Genomic DNA, 16,067 nt, shown 5'->3' with positions numbered 1-16,067 from the left:
TGAACTATTTTGCCAAGCTGAGGTACATCTTATCCTAGTGGCCATAGGGAGCCAATGAAACTTCCTGAGCAGGGAGTCCCATGGTTAAATGTGCTACAGGGTGATTACTTTGGCAGCTCTGTGGAAGACGGAGCAGAGACGGTAGCAATGGGAATCTAGATGTCTAATCATGAGAGGAAGTGGAGCCTGGTGGCTACTGCTGCACTGGCAGTCAGGCTGACTGGTCCCTATTTGAATCCTACTGCTAACACATGGATGTTCCGTGTTGTCTGGCCAAGGCATTTCATTTCTCTGACCCCCAACTCCCCTTAGGAAGAAGCAGTGTCATGATGTACTCTCTGGAACACCAGACTTGAAATCAGGGAGACCCAGGTTCAAACCCTACTTTTGGCATTTATGAGATGACTCCCAGCAAATTATTTAATCTCTCCCACTCAAAAGGAGACTAGGACCACCTTCCCCTCACACATACCCCCATTACCAGAGGAAGATTTTTCTAACAAAGATTGAAAAAAAAAGCTTTCAAGATCACCCTCAAATAATCAGGAAAAGTCATAAGAAGTCCCATTCCTGGAGCATCCCAGGTAGTCATGGTCTTCATGTTTGTGGGGGAATGACAGGTGGTATCCTGGAAAGAATCAGAGGCTCTGGGGGTCAAAGAAGTTGGTTCAAATCTCGGACACTGTCCACTACATGTGATTTGTGCACATTACTAACCTTTTTGAGGCTTAGATTCTTCATTTGCAAGAATGGGCTGGACTTTATGGTCTCAAAGTTCTCTTCCAGCTTTGTGATCCCAAGAGCCTGCCTTAATAGCTCAAGTGACTATTTGTCTCACTGTCACACATTCCTTCCCTCTGTCTCTCCCTCTCCCTCTTTTTTCCTCTCTTTTCTGTCTCTCTCTCTCCCTCTTCTGTCTTCCTCTTCTCTGTTCTCCCTCATCTATCTCTTCCTCTTCTCTCTGGCTCTCCCTCCCTCTTTTCTCTAACTCCTCCCTCTCTTCTCTGTCTCTCCCACTTCTCTCTGTCTCTGCCTCTCCCTCTCTCTCTCTTCTCTCTCTGTCTCCACCCCCCCCCTCCATTTTGTTGTGTCCAACTCTTCATGACCAGATTTGGGGTTTTCTTGGCAAAGATACTGGAGTGGCTTACCATTTCCTTCTCCAGCTCATTTAACAGATGAGGAAACTGAAGCAAACAGTTAAGCAACTTGTCCAGGATCACAACTAGTAAATGTGGGAATTAAACTTAGGTCTTCCTGACTCCAGGCCTAGTGCTCTCTCCATCCACTTAGCTGCTCAACCCATGCAGATACACATATACACAAACATGCGTGTGCATACACACACACACACACACACACACACACACACACACAAAGAAGGAGGCTGGACACCAAAGAGGATGCTGTTTTACAATTATTTTAATAACCAGGTTTACAGTAACAGTCACTTGGATGAACTTTTCTTCAGCTAAACTCAAAATACTGTTTTCTTTACGGTTGAAACCAAACAGCTCTTCCACACGGGAGCTACTTCACAGCAACCACAGACCACAGGAAGGCTCACTTGTCCGTCCTTTTATTATATTCACCAGATACGAGAACTTGACACCCACGAACCATATGTCAATAGAGGGAGTTGGGGGGAAGGGAGAAAAATATACAATAAATGTTGGCTGTCTACAACAGCCAGTGAGTATATCTGGGAATCCAGCTTGGGTCTTCCCATGGAGAAAACTTAGACAACCCTTGGCAGTGTATGGAAGTTGGAAATTCAGTCTGCCAGGCACGTTATTCCTGGGCTAGGAGAGCCCAGCCTCACAATAAAATCAAAGATAAAATACCTGTGAGGTGGGAAGATGGAGAGAGCATATATTTGCTCACTATCACCCACTGCCACCTTCTTACTTAAACTTAATTTATAATGGTGGGGCAGGTAACAATTCATTAGCACCTGCTCCTGCCCACCACTCCAGGAACTGCTAATATCTAGGACCAGAGGGGCCTGGAACAAGAGTGACAGCAGGGATGTTCCAGAAGTCACAGGATCAGAGATCATAGGGCTCAGGCAAAGGATGGGATGATGGATGGCAAACTGAGGCTGAAAAAGGCCATCTGAGAGCCCTCCCTCAAGGAGAAGAGGGCTTGAAGAGTTGGAGAGACAACTATAGAATTGTGTGTTATACTTCATAATGAAAACTCTGGCAAAACTACCTCCAGAGCTTTAATCTCTACAAGTTCATGCTATGAGTCATTTCCTTCTCCTACCTTTTATTGACCCCTGAAGGAGAGAGAGACCTGATGAATTTTTTGGACAGTAGGGTACTAACTTGATGTCATTTTCTTTCCTGCTTTTGCTCAATAAGAAATCTGACCATTAAAAAAAAAATAAGACAAAAGGCTCCAAAACCCAAGCAATTCATTCCACGGAAGCCAAATTTGGCAAGGTGATGGAGATTTCTTTTTTACCTAAAATTGCTGAGTTTTGGCAAGTTGCTATCAAAGTGAACAAAGATGAGATCTTCCTCTGAATCTTTTGGTCCAGCACCCCCACGCCCCAAAGATAACCTCTATAGTTTATAGAGTTAATCTGCATGTGCAAATGGAGAGGTCCCAGACTATTCTTTCATGTCAGACTCTCTCAATAACAAAGGCAGGCACGGCTGTGGTAGATGGGCAACCATGAAAAAAGGATAATAAGCAGGGCTTGCTTGGGCCATAAATGGGTCAGCCCCTTCTGAGGAGAGACAGACTGGAGATTTTCATTTCTGTAATGCTGGCGCTATCTTGTGGCCATGACTTGGGATTACAAGGAAATCTTAAGAGAACTAGCCAAGCGTCTCAGCATAACCCAATTTGGACCAAAGGCCATCTCAGGGTAAATGCAAAAGGCCAAAGTTGTACATCTGGGAACAATGACCCACAACTGATAGAAGCATGATTTTACCCCTTCCCTCATCCAAGAATAAAACAAATCCAAACTGTTACTTTCTCTTAGCCTGTATAATACCTGAAACTGGGCAAAACACAGGAAAATAAGAAAAGATAATATGGCGAATAACCATTCAAGGTGGTTGCCACTAAATGGTTGGCCTTTAAAGACACAAATGGCCCAGTCAACAAGGTGCCTAGGGTTGATGCGCAGATTTTACTTTATTCCTCTCCTATGGAACTAGTAGGTTCTGTTAAGCACTAAGGTTCTCTGTCTTCATTCCAGAAGATGAAAATCTAAAAGCCTTTAAAGAGATGAGGACCTCACTCTAAATGATTTAGAAAGAAATTTCAATTCATTAAAATAGTCCCTTCATCATTTTCAATCCATTCTGGACAGAAGACACTGGGTAGGAAGGTGGGGAAGGAATGAAAGTGTCCCTTCCTCTCTCTCTGCCCTGAGGGAAATGAGCAGGAATATCAAGGAGACCCTAAAAAGCATTGGGAGCCCTTTTCTCTGTTCCTTTGAATTTGCCTATTCAATTAATTGCCCTCTTTGGGTCAGAAACCTGAAAATAAAAACCATGAATGGCAAGTACATGACTAGCAGTGGATAATCAATGCCTGAACTCAGAAGACAAAAGAAGGTGTATGTAAGACCCCACTTCTCTAACTCCTTTTTATTAGAAAAAGCTTGCCCTATGATCATGGACTTAGGTCTTAGAAGAGACCTTAGAAATTATCTGGTCCAACCCCTACATTTTACTATGGTGGAAAACAAGACCCACCCTTTCCTAACCTTTATGGGACCTCATAAACACAGCAGGATTACCTCTCAATGAAGGAAAAAATGAATCAGTTACAAATGAAAAATAAAATGTCAAAAAAAATTGCTCTCTGACTTCCTTCCCTGATCCCCACTCCCAGATCCAAAGGAGATGAGGTTCCTTACTGGTAATTAAAAATTCAAGGGATGCTTAGGAAAATTCCTGCTTAAAAAAAAAAAAAAGATCCTTCCATCCAATCTGAAGCTATATGAGCACCAAGAAATTAAGAAAATCAATCGCTCAGACCCACTTGGCTTGGTTTCCCCCCCAGAGGCTTGATGGAACTTTCTTTTGGCCACATCCAAGCTGACAACCTGCTTTTATGCATTAAAATGTCCTTGTGATTATATCTTGTCATCAACATGCAAGAGTAATTCATCTCCCAGTGGGCAGTTAGAGTTATTACTCTTTGCAAGCTGTCACTGCCATCCAGAAGAATATCTATGCCCACCTTCCTGGGTCACCTGGCAGGACCCTTGGGCAGGAAGGGAGAAAATAGAAGTACCTCCCTGCTCCTCAGTCCAGAGAGGGAGGTGGTCTTGAAAATAACTGAGCAAGAGACCAAAGAATGGGGGCGACCAAACAGGTGGAAAGAAATGATTGCCTTTCGTTTTTTAATAAAATGTACAAAGTAACACAAAATCAGATTAAGAGGCAATGTGACAAAGGCTAAGTGACAGAAACTGCTTGCCTTCTCTGGAGGCCCCGTGGTACCATGATGTAGCGAGGCAACGACAGTGGCCATGCCTGACTGGCTTAATCGGAAACAGAAGTACTCAACACAATACACAATATCCCCCTTTCCTTTCCCCTGGCCCACCCACCTCCCGTACTCAGCCCACCCCCCTGCCCCTCTGCCAGGGCTCCCACCACCCTTCCACCCCAAGCGGCCTGGTTCCCTTTCGTTCTATCTTTTGGTTCCCTGTCCTCCCAGCTTTGTCTATCCCCTGTCTTATAACTCAGCAGTACACAAGCTTGCAACACATATGTAAGGTTACAGACTCTTAACTTAGTGATTCATCTTACTGCATGCATGTAGAAGAGAAAAAAAAAACTCTCAAGGCTATGCAAAAAAAAAAAAGAAAGAAAAAATGAAGCGATATTCTTAAAGCTAGGCAAGCGAGTAGCATTGGGAGAAAAAAAAAAACCATAAGGCTTGAAGGCTTATTGATTCTTCAGATTGGAACTGTTTGGATTCACTTTCTTTTTTTAAATACCAATGTACCATTTTGGCTTTGAAAAATCTTTCCTTGTTTCTCCATCCTCTTTGAGGGTCACTTAACTCAGGGATGTTATATTAGAACGGCCTCCAGGGGGTGCCACAATACGCTTGCTGGCCGAGCGGACTCCTTCGTCCACCTGGGTACCTGCAGTTGCAAATAAGAGAAAGACAAGATTAATGTCAAGGGCTAAAGATTCGAGGTGGTTGCCCAATCCTGATCTTCCACCTCTCAAAAATAAGCATAAATGGCTTTGTTCCTGGCCATGCTGATCTTCCTTCCCATTGTTGTTCCCACAATTAACCCATATTTATTTCTAAGTTTCCCTTTCTTTTCCCGTTTTTTCTCTTTATTCTCTCCCTTTCCTCCAATTCTTTTTCTTTTTCCTCCTTTGTCCCCTAATTTGGTGAGAATATATAATTAAGTTTGGTACAGTTTTATTTTTATATTAAAATACATTTACATATTTTAAAGTATCTGTTGTGCTATTAAAAATAGCATTTATAGGGCCTTTAAGGTGTTCAAAGTACTTCACAAATATCTCACATATTCCTCATAACATTATAGGCAAAATGCTTATTTTAGATGAGAATGATAGAATGAGATGACAGATGAGGAAACTGAGTGACATAGTAAGTATTTGGAGATGGATTTGAACTCAGGTCCTCAACTCCAAATAGAGTATTCTTACTCACTGTACCACTGAGTTGCCCCAAACTGAGAAAGTCTGTATTTTTCTGTTGCTTATTTTGTAAAATAGGAGGGTAGTATAAATTATATGCTGGAACAAACCCTGGACAGGGTGGTCAAAGAAGACCTAGGTTGGATAGCTAGCTTTATTCTAAACTTGGTTATATGCTCTTCAGCCAGTCATAATTACCTCTTGGTGGTCTTGGTTTTTATATTTGTAAAATATATGATTTAAATTTTAAAAAATAAATATAAAGGGAGCAGCTGGATAGTTCAGTGGATTGAGAACCAGGCCTAGAGATGGGAGGTCCTAGGTTCAAATCTAGCCTCAGACACTTCCCAGCTGTGTGACCCTGGGCAAGTCACTTGACCCCCATTGCCTAGCCTTACCACTCTTCTGCCTTGGAGCCAATACACAGTATTGACTCCAAGACGGAAGGTAAGGGTTACAAATAAATGAATGAATGAATGAATGAATGAATGAATGAATGAATGAATGAATAAACAAATAAATAAATAAAAATTCTAAAATCAGAGGAGCTGGACCAGAGGTGTTTCCCCCACCTCTAAAATCTTCTGTTTCTCTAAAGAAGAAAACAATCCCTCTATGGCTAGTGTCCTTTACTGACTTAAGATACCTTTCTGTTTTTCCCAGAAAATTTTTTCCCTAAGAGCCAGAGCCAGCAAATGAGACATCCTTTTGTTTCTTAAGATCATTATCCAGCCACAAGGTATATTAAGTCAGATTTTTCAAGGGTATTTATTGTTTTTTTTTTAAAACCCTACCTTTCATCTTGAAATGAATACTAAGTATTGGTTCCAAGGCAAAAGAGCTGGAAAGGGCTAGGCAATAGGGTTAAGTGACTTGGCCAGGGTCACACAGCTAGGAAATGTCTCAGACCAGATTTGCTGCCTTAGCATTTATTGTTATTAGCAAAGGTTATTATTATTTTGCTTTTTAATTTTCAGCCCTATCTTATTTTTCATGAAAGTCCAGGCCCAGCAGCACAGTCTTACCTGACAGGCTAAATCCTGACTGATGAAGATTTCTCACTGGTGGGGTCTGGCGAGTGGGTGACCCCCTAGTAGATCCTGCAGGAGTGCCTCCTTTTGGAGTGGTGGTCAAGTCAAACACCGGCCCATCATACATGCCCCTTGGCACAGCATGCATTTCAGCCATCTGCCATCAGGGGGAAAAGTGTCATCAATTCAAGTCAACGAGCAATTAACAAGTCTTTGTGTCAGTACTGAGCAAAAACAAAAAGTCCTGGAACACGAGCTCACCATCCACTTAAGACTTAACAGACCTGCCATCGGCAAGCCTGGGATCTGCGCCACTCTGGCACACCAGTCCTAGCTCTGGCTCCATCCTGGTAGCCACACTCATCCACTCCCTGGGGCCTTGGGGGCAGAGCAGTGAGCTTACAAGGGCTCTTGTTGGGCAAACTCAAATGGTGGGGCAATCCCTAGTCCAAAGGCATCTGGGCCCCCAGCCACCAAGCAGAGATGTGTCCCACGTCCTCTGCACTAACACTGAGGACACTTGATTCTGGGATAAGGACTCAGGCAAGTGAGTTACAATGAGTAGATATTCTGATCTTCTTTTCCTTATGCTTTTATTCAACTCCAGAGATGTTCCGACACATGTGAATGGCTACCAACCAATCCAATAAGCCCCTTTTAAAGTGCCTACTGCATTCCGGGTACTGTGTTAAGTCTGAGGAGGATACCAAATCAAAACCAAAAATCACTCCTGTCCTTAAAGAGCCTACTGGACTGTATGTCAATGCCTAAACTAGCAAACACTAGAAAATAACTTATTTAGGTCATAAGACCTTATGATAAGCCCCTTCTCCTAGTGAGACATCTTGCAGCCACAGTGATTGTGTCCTAATATTTCACAATTCTCCTCTGTACCTCAGTGAGAGCTAGAGCAAGACATCAGCCCTTGCCTCCACATCTTTCAATGACCACTTCAGTTGGCTTCTATTTTATCAGGGTTCCATTTTCTTCTTACCTTCCTCCGAGCTTTAATGCGCTTATAGACAAAGTCAGAGAAAGGGTTACAAGGGATAAAGCGCCCAGCCCCCTGGGTCACATGAAGATTGCCATCCTCTAGCATGATCTTTCCCTGGCAAATGACCACCAGGGGTGCTCCTCGAAGCTCCATCCCTTCAAAAATGTTGTACTCAGCAGCCTGTAATCACAAGAGGAAATTTCACAATGGATAAGAAGTGTAAGACTAAAAATGAATACTCCAAGTATTTAAATTTATAGGATTTAATAACAACAAAGAGAGAGAGAGAAAAGGGGTTCCCTTCAGCTGAGTGAGCAGAGGAAAGAGCCAGAGCTTATGTGCTCGAGCCAAAGAAAAGCCCCGCAGCTTGGGATTCAGCAAATTTATAAACAAACCCACACCAGGACAGAACACAGGGACACAAAAGGGAACCCAAGGAAGAGTAAAGAATGCTGTGAAATGAAAGTCCCCAGGGTACAAATTTTTAAAACACACAGAAGTGAAATAGGTTCATTGTGGACACTGTGACCCAAGTCCACTATCCTACCTATACCAACATAAGGGGTTGATAGACATATACTATGAATAAAAGTAAAAAGAAAAGTACAGTATGTACTCAACTTCTTCCAAAGGACTGACTCCTTGTATTGTCATTCTTCTCTCTAACAAAGTGAGTGATCTTCATAGTAAGTAGTCTAACACTACCATAATTAACAAGGAAACTCAAGACAAAGGAGAAGATAACAAAAGAATCTTTGTTCTCCATGAGTTCAAGCCACTAAATTTGGGTAACAACTGCTTGATCACATAGGTCGATGGGGATATGACTAGGGATGTAGACTCTAAGTGATCACCCTAGTGCAAATATCAATAATACTGAAATAGGCCTTGATCAATGACATGTGTAAAATCTAGTGGAATTGCTTGTTGGCTACAGGAGGGGGGTGGTAGGAGAGGAGGGAAAGAACATGAATCATGTAACCATGGAAAATTTTTCTTAATTAAACAATAATAAAAACAACAACAAATAAACAAATGAAGGCATACTGGAGAAAGAAATGGCAAAATCACTCCAGTATCTTTGCATCTTTGTGCTCTCTCTCTCTCTCTCTCTCTCAAAAAAAAAAAATATATATATATATATACACACACACATACACACACACACACAACACATACAGATAGATAAACAGAGACATATATGTGTATGTGTGTATATGTATATAAAGAGAGAGAGAGTATAGAATCAGACATGATTGAATGAACAACAACACAAAGTTCAAATTCAGCAGGGATAAACAAAATTCTACACTTAGATTCACAAAGATCAGTTGTATAAACATAAAATGAGGAAGATGTGTCTAGGCCATAATTCATTCTAAAAGGAGGGGGAAGGAAAAGAGGTTTAATAATCTGCAAAGTTGATATGAGTCAAGAGTTTAGTTTGGCAGACCAAAAAATAGCAGGAATAAAGGAGATAAAATGAACATCCAGAGAAGGGTGCCCATGAGAGAGGGGATCCCATATAAGGGTTATTTGGAGGAAACAGAAATGTTTGGCCTAAAAGAGATGATTAGGGAAGTTAGGAGAGCTGTCTTTAAATAATTAAAGGATTGTTAAGTGAAAGAAAAATTAGACTTTCTTTTCTTAACCCTAAAGACAGAATTAAGAAAAACGGGTAGAAGTTTCAGAGGCAAATTTTGTATCATTCTAAGAAAAAACTTTCTAATAATTAAGATATTTCCAAAGAACAAAGTAATTTACTTTGGCAGGTAGTAAGCTCTCCTTCAGAGGAGGTCTTCAAGAAAAGTCTGGATGACCATGTAAACACCAAAGAAGGGATCATCTCTTATGTAGGAGTTAAACTGAGATGTTTTCTGAGTCTGCTTTCAACTTTTCAGATTTTTTGGATTTGGCGGCTCAATTCCAGAATTAATTTCTAACAATAGAATTGCACAACAGTAGAACTGGCCGCCTCATTAGTCTAGGTGATTGTCTAGCTACTACCTAAGTAGCAGCTGGAGAATTCCACCATACACATTTTTTTGTAGTGCTTCTTACGTTGCACTGAGAAAGTAGGCTACATGAGAGGCACAGCAGAGTGGAAATGATAGGAGATTTGAAGTTAGAAGATTTGGCTCCGAAACTTCCTGCCTGTGTGACCTGGAGCAAGTATTGGCCTCACTGGGCCTGTCTGTAAAATGAGGAGTGAGGGGTGCACCCACTGACCTCTGTACAGTAGGAGTCAAGAGTGGGAGAATGTCGTGACCTATGACTCCAGAGTTAATGCAAAGTACCTTATATAGCAAAAGAAGCTCTAACTGTGCCATTTACGTGACCAGTGGCCATTTCTGGCCTTCTTTGTTCTGTTTTTATATAGTATTTGGTCAGAGGCTGGTACAGGGATCCACTGTTCTATCCTGTTGCTTCCTAGGGCTGGTCTTATTGAGTAAACTCCCTTGATAAACCTGATAAACCCATATATTTCACCATGTTGGTGAGGTCTACGCCTTTCTTTGGTATCTCAGTACTTTTTCATTCTGGTAGAACTGCTCCTCTGGAGAGTCTGCACGCTTCAAACCTCAGAGGTTCCTTCCAACTAGAAGTTCAATAATTTCATGACTACAAAGAATAAGGAAGGGCTGTTAATAGTAACATGTTGGGCTTCAGGTTAGCATTCTTTGCATGTAAAATTCTTCCCAAATAAATTTTTGTAGAGGAAGAAAGGTCTCTATCCATAAATCTTGGAAAAGTAACTTAAAAGACTCTGGGTCTCATTTTTTCTTCTTCTAAAAAGTTAAATAACCTCTAAGATCTCCTTTCACCTTCAGACCCTATGCCCTTTCCAGCAATTCCTTCCCTATCACAAGAAACCTTACCGACTGATGGTTCTTGGCTGAAACGATCTTCACAGCATCTGGATCCCAAATGACTAGGTCACTGTCAGAACCCACAGATATTCTCCCCTTCCGAGGATACAAGTTGAAGATCTTGGAGGCATTGGTACTTGTCACAGCTACGAACTGGTTTTCATCCATTTTCCCAGTGGCCTGTTTAAGAGTAAATGGTCATTTGTCAATGTACAAGCCAAAACAGGATATTGTGACGTGGGTTGAGATGGCTGAGTGTCCTCCAAACCCTGTGGTCACAGAACTTCAGTGTGGTGAGGAACCTTTCTCAAGGATGGTAACTATCCATTAAATGTAACTGGCTTGGACTGGATATCTCTAAGCCTGTGATAAGACAGTGACTAACAAATGGTTTCAGTATAGGCCAATGGCTCCCAGCCCCAATGTTTCAACCAAATAAATCTATCAACAAACATTTATTAAGCATCAAGTATGTGCCAGGAACTATTCCTGGTTCTGGGAATACAAAGACAAAAAGTAAAACAAACTCTATTCTCAAGGAGAGTGTATTATTAGTATACAAAATGTATATGAAATTCAAATAAAGTAATTTAGGGGAAGGTAGTTTGGAACAAAGATTAGGACAGACCTCAAATAGAAGGTGAAAATAGAATATCTAAAAAAGTGAAGGTAATGAGGGAACATGCAGTACAGAGTATATAGAAATGGAACATTGAATACTGTGAGGAAAAGCAAAAGATCCAGTTTGGATGTTCCATAAAGTGAATGAAGGGGAACGATGTGTAACACTTCTGGAAAGGCTGGGGCCAGGGCTTTTAGTGTCAAACAAGAGGAGGTTGTACCTGATTCCAGAGGCAAATGGAAGCCAGTGATATGGTCAGAAGAGTAGTTTAGGAATATCACAGAGTGAACAAGCCTGTTATCTCAAGGAGTAAACAAAATCGATGTGTCTTAAAACATGTTTAGGAAAGGGATGCTAGTGTAAGCAATGTTTCACAAATGATCCAAACTAGCGTCTAGTCTCTAGTCAGTCAATAATCATTTATTAAGCTCTAATTAGGCAGCTAGGTGGTTCAGTGAATAAAGCTTCATCATCTTCCTGTATCCAGACCTCAAACACTTCCTACCTGTGTGACCCTGGACAAGTCACTTCACCATTTGCCTCCATTTCCTCATCTGTAAAAATGACCTGGAGAAGGAAATGGCAAACTACTCTGGTATTTCTGCCAAGAAAACCCCAAATGGGCTTACAAAGAATTGGTCATGACTGAAATAACTAAATAACAAGAAGCTAGGTGTCACAGCAGAAAGGTGTTCTGATATACTTCCAAGGGACAGCATGATGAGTGGATAAAATGCTATATTTGAAGAAAATCTGGGGTCAAATCCTGCCTCTGACCCTAAATAGCTCTGTGACTGAGCAAGTCACTCAAAATTTCTGATCCTCAGTTTCCTCATCTGTAAAATACAAATGCTAATACTTGTAGTATGTAGGACTGTGGAGGATCAATGAACACTTTTATAGAACCTTTGAAGGAGCCAAACCTAAAGCATTTAAAATGTCATTGATAGTGATAAGGAGGGCGAAGGTCAGTGCTTAAATTAGAGCCAGAGGGTCTCCATCTCAGCAGGTTAGGGGCCTTCCAGAAGCTCTCCCAGCAATTAGTTTAGTGCCTGACATACTATGGATACCTGGTAAATGTTTATTTATTGATTGAAGGCAACATTAAGGAGAATTCATTAGACCATTTATACTTAGGATCAGAAAACTCTCATCATTATTTTTCCTTTTAAAATTTATATCTATATGGATTTTTTAAGATTTTTTTTTATTTTAAACCCTTAACTTCTGTGTATTGACTTATAGGTGGAAGAGTGGTAAGGGTAGGCAATGGGGGTCAAGTGACTTGCCCAGGGTCACATAGCTGGGAAGTGGCTGAGGCCAGGTTTGAACCTAGGACCTCCCGTCTCTAGGCATGGCTCTCAATCCACTGAGCTACCCAGCTGCCCCCATCTATATGGATTTTTAATTATACATCATCACTTTTCTATATATCTCTCCAGTGTTTGGCAAAGCTAATTAATAATAATTAGTTGATCCTTCTTAGTTCACTCATCAATATCCTGAGCTCCAGTTCTCAAACTTCATCCTGGGTAAAAGGGGAGAGTCTTCGTCCATCCCCAGTTTCTTACCACAGCCTTGTCCCAGATGACAGACATGCGCTCTTCTACCCCATTTGTACCCTCGGGGATGGCAGTGAAATTGTCCTTCCCGACTGCCTTCTGAGCTGTGCTGAATGTGCAGTGGGCGCTCCCAGCAAGCTGCAGGTCCCCACTAACAGGAGAGACAAAAGCTTCAAGTCAGGAAAAGATGGTAGAAAAGATCCCTTGACAACTACCTTGGACAGATGTCCTTTCATAAACAATGATGTACAATGGAAAAAATTTAAACGACCTGGGTTTAAAACCCACCTCTTGGCACTAATTACTATGTAATCTTACAACAAGTACTTAATCTCCACAAGTTTCAGGTTTTTTTCTTCTGTATGATATATCTTCTTTTCAGAGACAGAAACAATAATAATTATAGTCATAATAATAATAGCTAACATTTATATAGTGCCTACTATGTGCCAGCCACTGTGCTAAGCACTTTATAATAATGATGATAATGATAATATTTAACATGCATATTGCATTTTCTATGTGTCAGGCACTGTGCAAAGCACTCTACAACATCTTTTTTGTTTCACAACCTTGGAAAGCAGATGCTGTTATGATCTTCATTTTACAGAAGAAATTTTGGCAAACAGAGATTGTGTGACTTGCCCAGTGACACCAGCTAGTATGTGTCTGGGGCCACACTTGAACTCAGATCTTCTGGGCTTATTTAGGTTGAGTACTCCATCCACCCTAAAACTTAGCTGCTAAGAGACTCTCGAGGCCTCCACATCTGAGAGAAATGAATGGGGCGAGTTAGATGGGGATTATGTACCTGTTCCATGTCTGTATCTGACTGCCCTCTTCCAGGCTAGGATATTAGCTCGAGGCTAAAAGTGTCTCCACTGGGCTCCGTTAAGCATGACAGCTGTGTGGTGGCATGTGAAAAGCTTCCTTATTTGAGTCAATAATCCATGAACCAGGAAGCATATTCAACCTATTTCTGAGGTTCCAATATGCTAAAAGTTCATTTAAAACTACCTTTTAATTTAATTCCTGATCAGAACTCATTTTATTGTTACAATTTCTGTCTAAAACAGTAACTTTCTCATGATGAATTACTTTTTAAAGCAGAGAAATTTTGCTACCTAATTATGGAGGCCAGTTTGCAGCAGCACAGTGGCCCAAAGATTCAGGGTACAAATTCTAACTGCAAGAAAATGTGAGGACTAAACCTATTATTATGATGAATACCTCAGAGATTAAATTTCGAATGCATCTGTGATATTCAAGGGATAGTAGAAAGTTCCATTCCCATTCATTCCAGTGATGGATCTGCTCCTGACTAGCTGTGTGTCCTTAGACAGCTGAAATCTCCTCTCTGGGTCTCAGGTTAGTCTCCTTATCTCTAAACAACTCTAAATTGTGCCTCTACAGAATAAAGGGCTCAAAATAGATGATTTCAAAGGTTCCTTCTGGCTCAAACATTCTGCTTTAGAAAAACAAAAGAGTACAAAAAAAAGTACAAAAAAGTACAAAGAACTCTAAACCTACAGTCTGAACAGGGTTTAAATCCTACCTCTGATGTTACTGCCCATGTGTCCCTTGGGCAAGACCCGGAAATCTTGCCTTTGCCTCAGGTTCCTCAGCTGTAAGACGAGTTGGCGGGGAGCAACTAAATAGCCCCAAACATCTCTCGGATCCTATGCATTAATAATATTTACCACCAGGGGGTAGCAATGAACAACTAGCAATGGACATGGGCATCAAAAATGGTCAGATAAATGTTGAATATTGGTAATATTAATATAAATAATAATTTAATATTAATATTAAATCTCCTAAAAGAATGAATATCTATTAAAATAATTAAATAAAATTATTATATTTCAAAGTAGATTTCCAGTGGAAGATCTTTGTTTTTAATATTTTTTTAAATAAAAATGATTTTTTCCTTTTTATCATCATCTCACTCTTTATCTTTTTCACTTTCATGCTCTTAGAAATGGAATGGAGAAATGGCATAAAATAGTAGGTAGGGAACTGGCCTTGAAGCCAAGAAGACCTGAATTCAAGTCCTACCACCAACACATATCAACTATATGACCCGGCCAGGTTTACCCAAACTTCTCAATCTTCTCAGTAAACCTTAAGACACTAAGTTAAAAAGAAGATGCTGACTCACACTGGTAGAAGTTTCCTTACATAAGAATTTCCTATACTATTGAAATCAAAGGTCCAAGCTGAATGTATGTGAGATAAATCCCATGAGATTGCAAAAATGCTTGGCATGAAACAGGCACTATTATAAGTTATTCCCTTCCCTTCCGTATTCCTTTACCAAAAGCTCAATGCAATAGAATGAAAAGAACATAGGTCTTGGAGTCTTTAGACCTTGAGTCGAAGTCCAGATTTGATACCTTAGGACAGTGCTGGTGAACCTATGGCACAGGTGCCAGAGATGGCACGCAGAGAGCTCTCTGTGGGCAAGCAGCCACCCCCCATCTGAACCCCCAGTTTGTTACTAGAAAAGCAGAGGGACTCATCAGATGGAGCTGCTCCCCTCCCATCTCCACCATGCATGAGGACATTTTTTTCCATCCCCTGCCCCTCTGCCCAGCAGCCATTGGGAGCACACAGCTGGGAAGGTGAGTGGTTCACAGGCAGCAAAGCTAGAAGGAGAGGAGCGCTGGGGCCACTCCTCACTGTTCACCTGCCCCTCTGCGCAGCAGCCCAATGGGAATGCTTCCCTCCCCTGTGTGGGGCAAAAGGGGGCAGGGCATACCCATCGTGGGGCGGGGGGGCAGCACTCCATCTCTAAAAGGCTTGCCATCACTGCCCTAGGGGATAAAACCTATGGGAGCTCCTTCCCTTTCTGAGTCTCGGTGTCTTGTACAATGAGCAGGCTACACAAACAGTCTCTTCTAAGGTCCCTGTTTTCAGATCTCTATCCATTATCTGTTGATTACAGGCCACGCTCGAGATTTGCACGAGTCAACCTAGATTTGGGGTGGTATGTGTTCCCACCAATACGGCCACCAAGTCCTCAGCACGTGTACCTTCTCCACGTTTCCCACACAGAGGAGGCATCCTGAAAGCAAAGCCCTCAAGAGCTCCCAGACCTGCTCTTTGAGGGGCTGCTGCTTTGTTTCTGAGTAGGGTTCTAGCAAGAAGGGTAACTGTTGATCACAACCCCACACACTCCCTCGGGGATTTAGGGGGTCAGGGTAGGCTTCCTGAGACTTTTAAAGAGACAATCAGGGAAGAAAAAGGCGAGATACAGTCTCAGCTCTGCCGCGAACTCTCCATATAAACCTCAGGCCAAGAAGTCATTCACACTCTTGGGCCTCAGTTT

General features: G+C 41.6%; 1 protein-coding gene across 1 annotated transcript in view; it reads right to left on the bottom strand.

Moving 5' to 3' along the window:
- Nucleotides 1–4,342: 4,342 nt before the first annotated feature.
- DPYSL3 (dihydropyrimidinase like 3) overlaps nucleotides 4,343–16,067 on the bottom strand; it is a 146,101-nt gene continuing 134,376 nt past the window's right edge. Inside the window, exons 10-14 of the mRNA XM_044664512.1 lie at nucleotides 12,746–12,887; nucleotides 10,562–10,732; nucleotides 7,683–7,862; nucleotides 6,683–6,845; nucleotides 4,343–5,122 (exon numbers count right to left, since the gene is read on the bottom strand). Coding sequence (XP_044520447.1) covers nucleotides 5,034–5,122; nucleotides 6,683–6,845; nucleotides 7,683–7,862; nucleotides 10,562–10,732; nucleotides 12,746–12,887 — 745 coding nt within the window. The 3' untranslated portion in view covers nucleotides 4,343–5,033. The remainder of the gene's footprint in view (nucleotides 5,123–6,682; nucleotides 6,846–7,682; nucleotides 7,863–10,561; nucleotides 10,733–12,745; nucleotides 12,888–16,067) is intronic.

The sequence above is a fragment of the Gracilinanus agilis genome, chromosome 2, assembly GCF_016433145.1.
Source record: "Gracilinanus agilis isolate LMUSP501 chromosome 2, AgileGrace, whole genome shotgun sequence".
Lineage (NCBI taxonomy): Eukaryota > Metazoa > Chordata > Mammalia > Didelphimorphia > Didelphidae > Gracilinanus > Gracilinanus agilis.
Note: the sequence above shows the minus strand (reverse complement) of the source record. Positions and strands in the feature narration are given on the sequence as shown.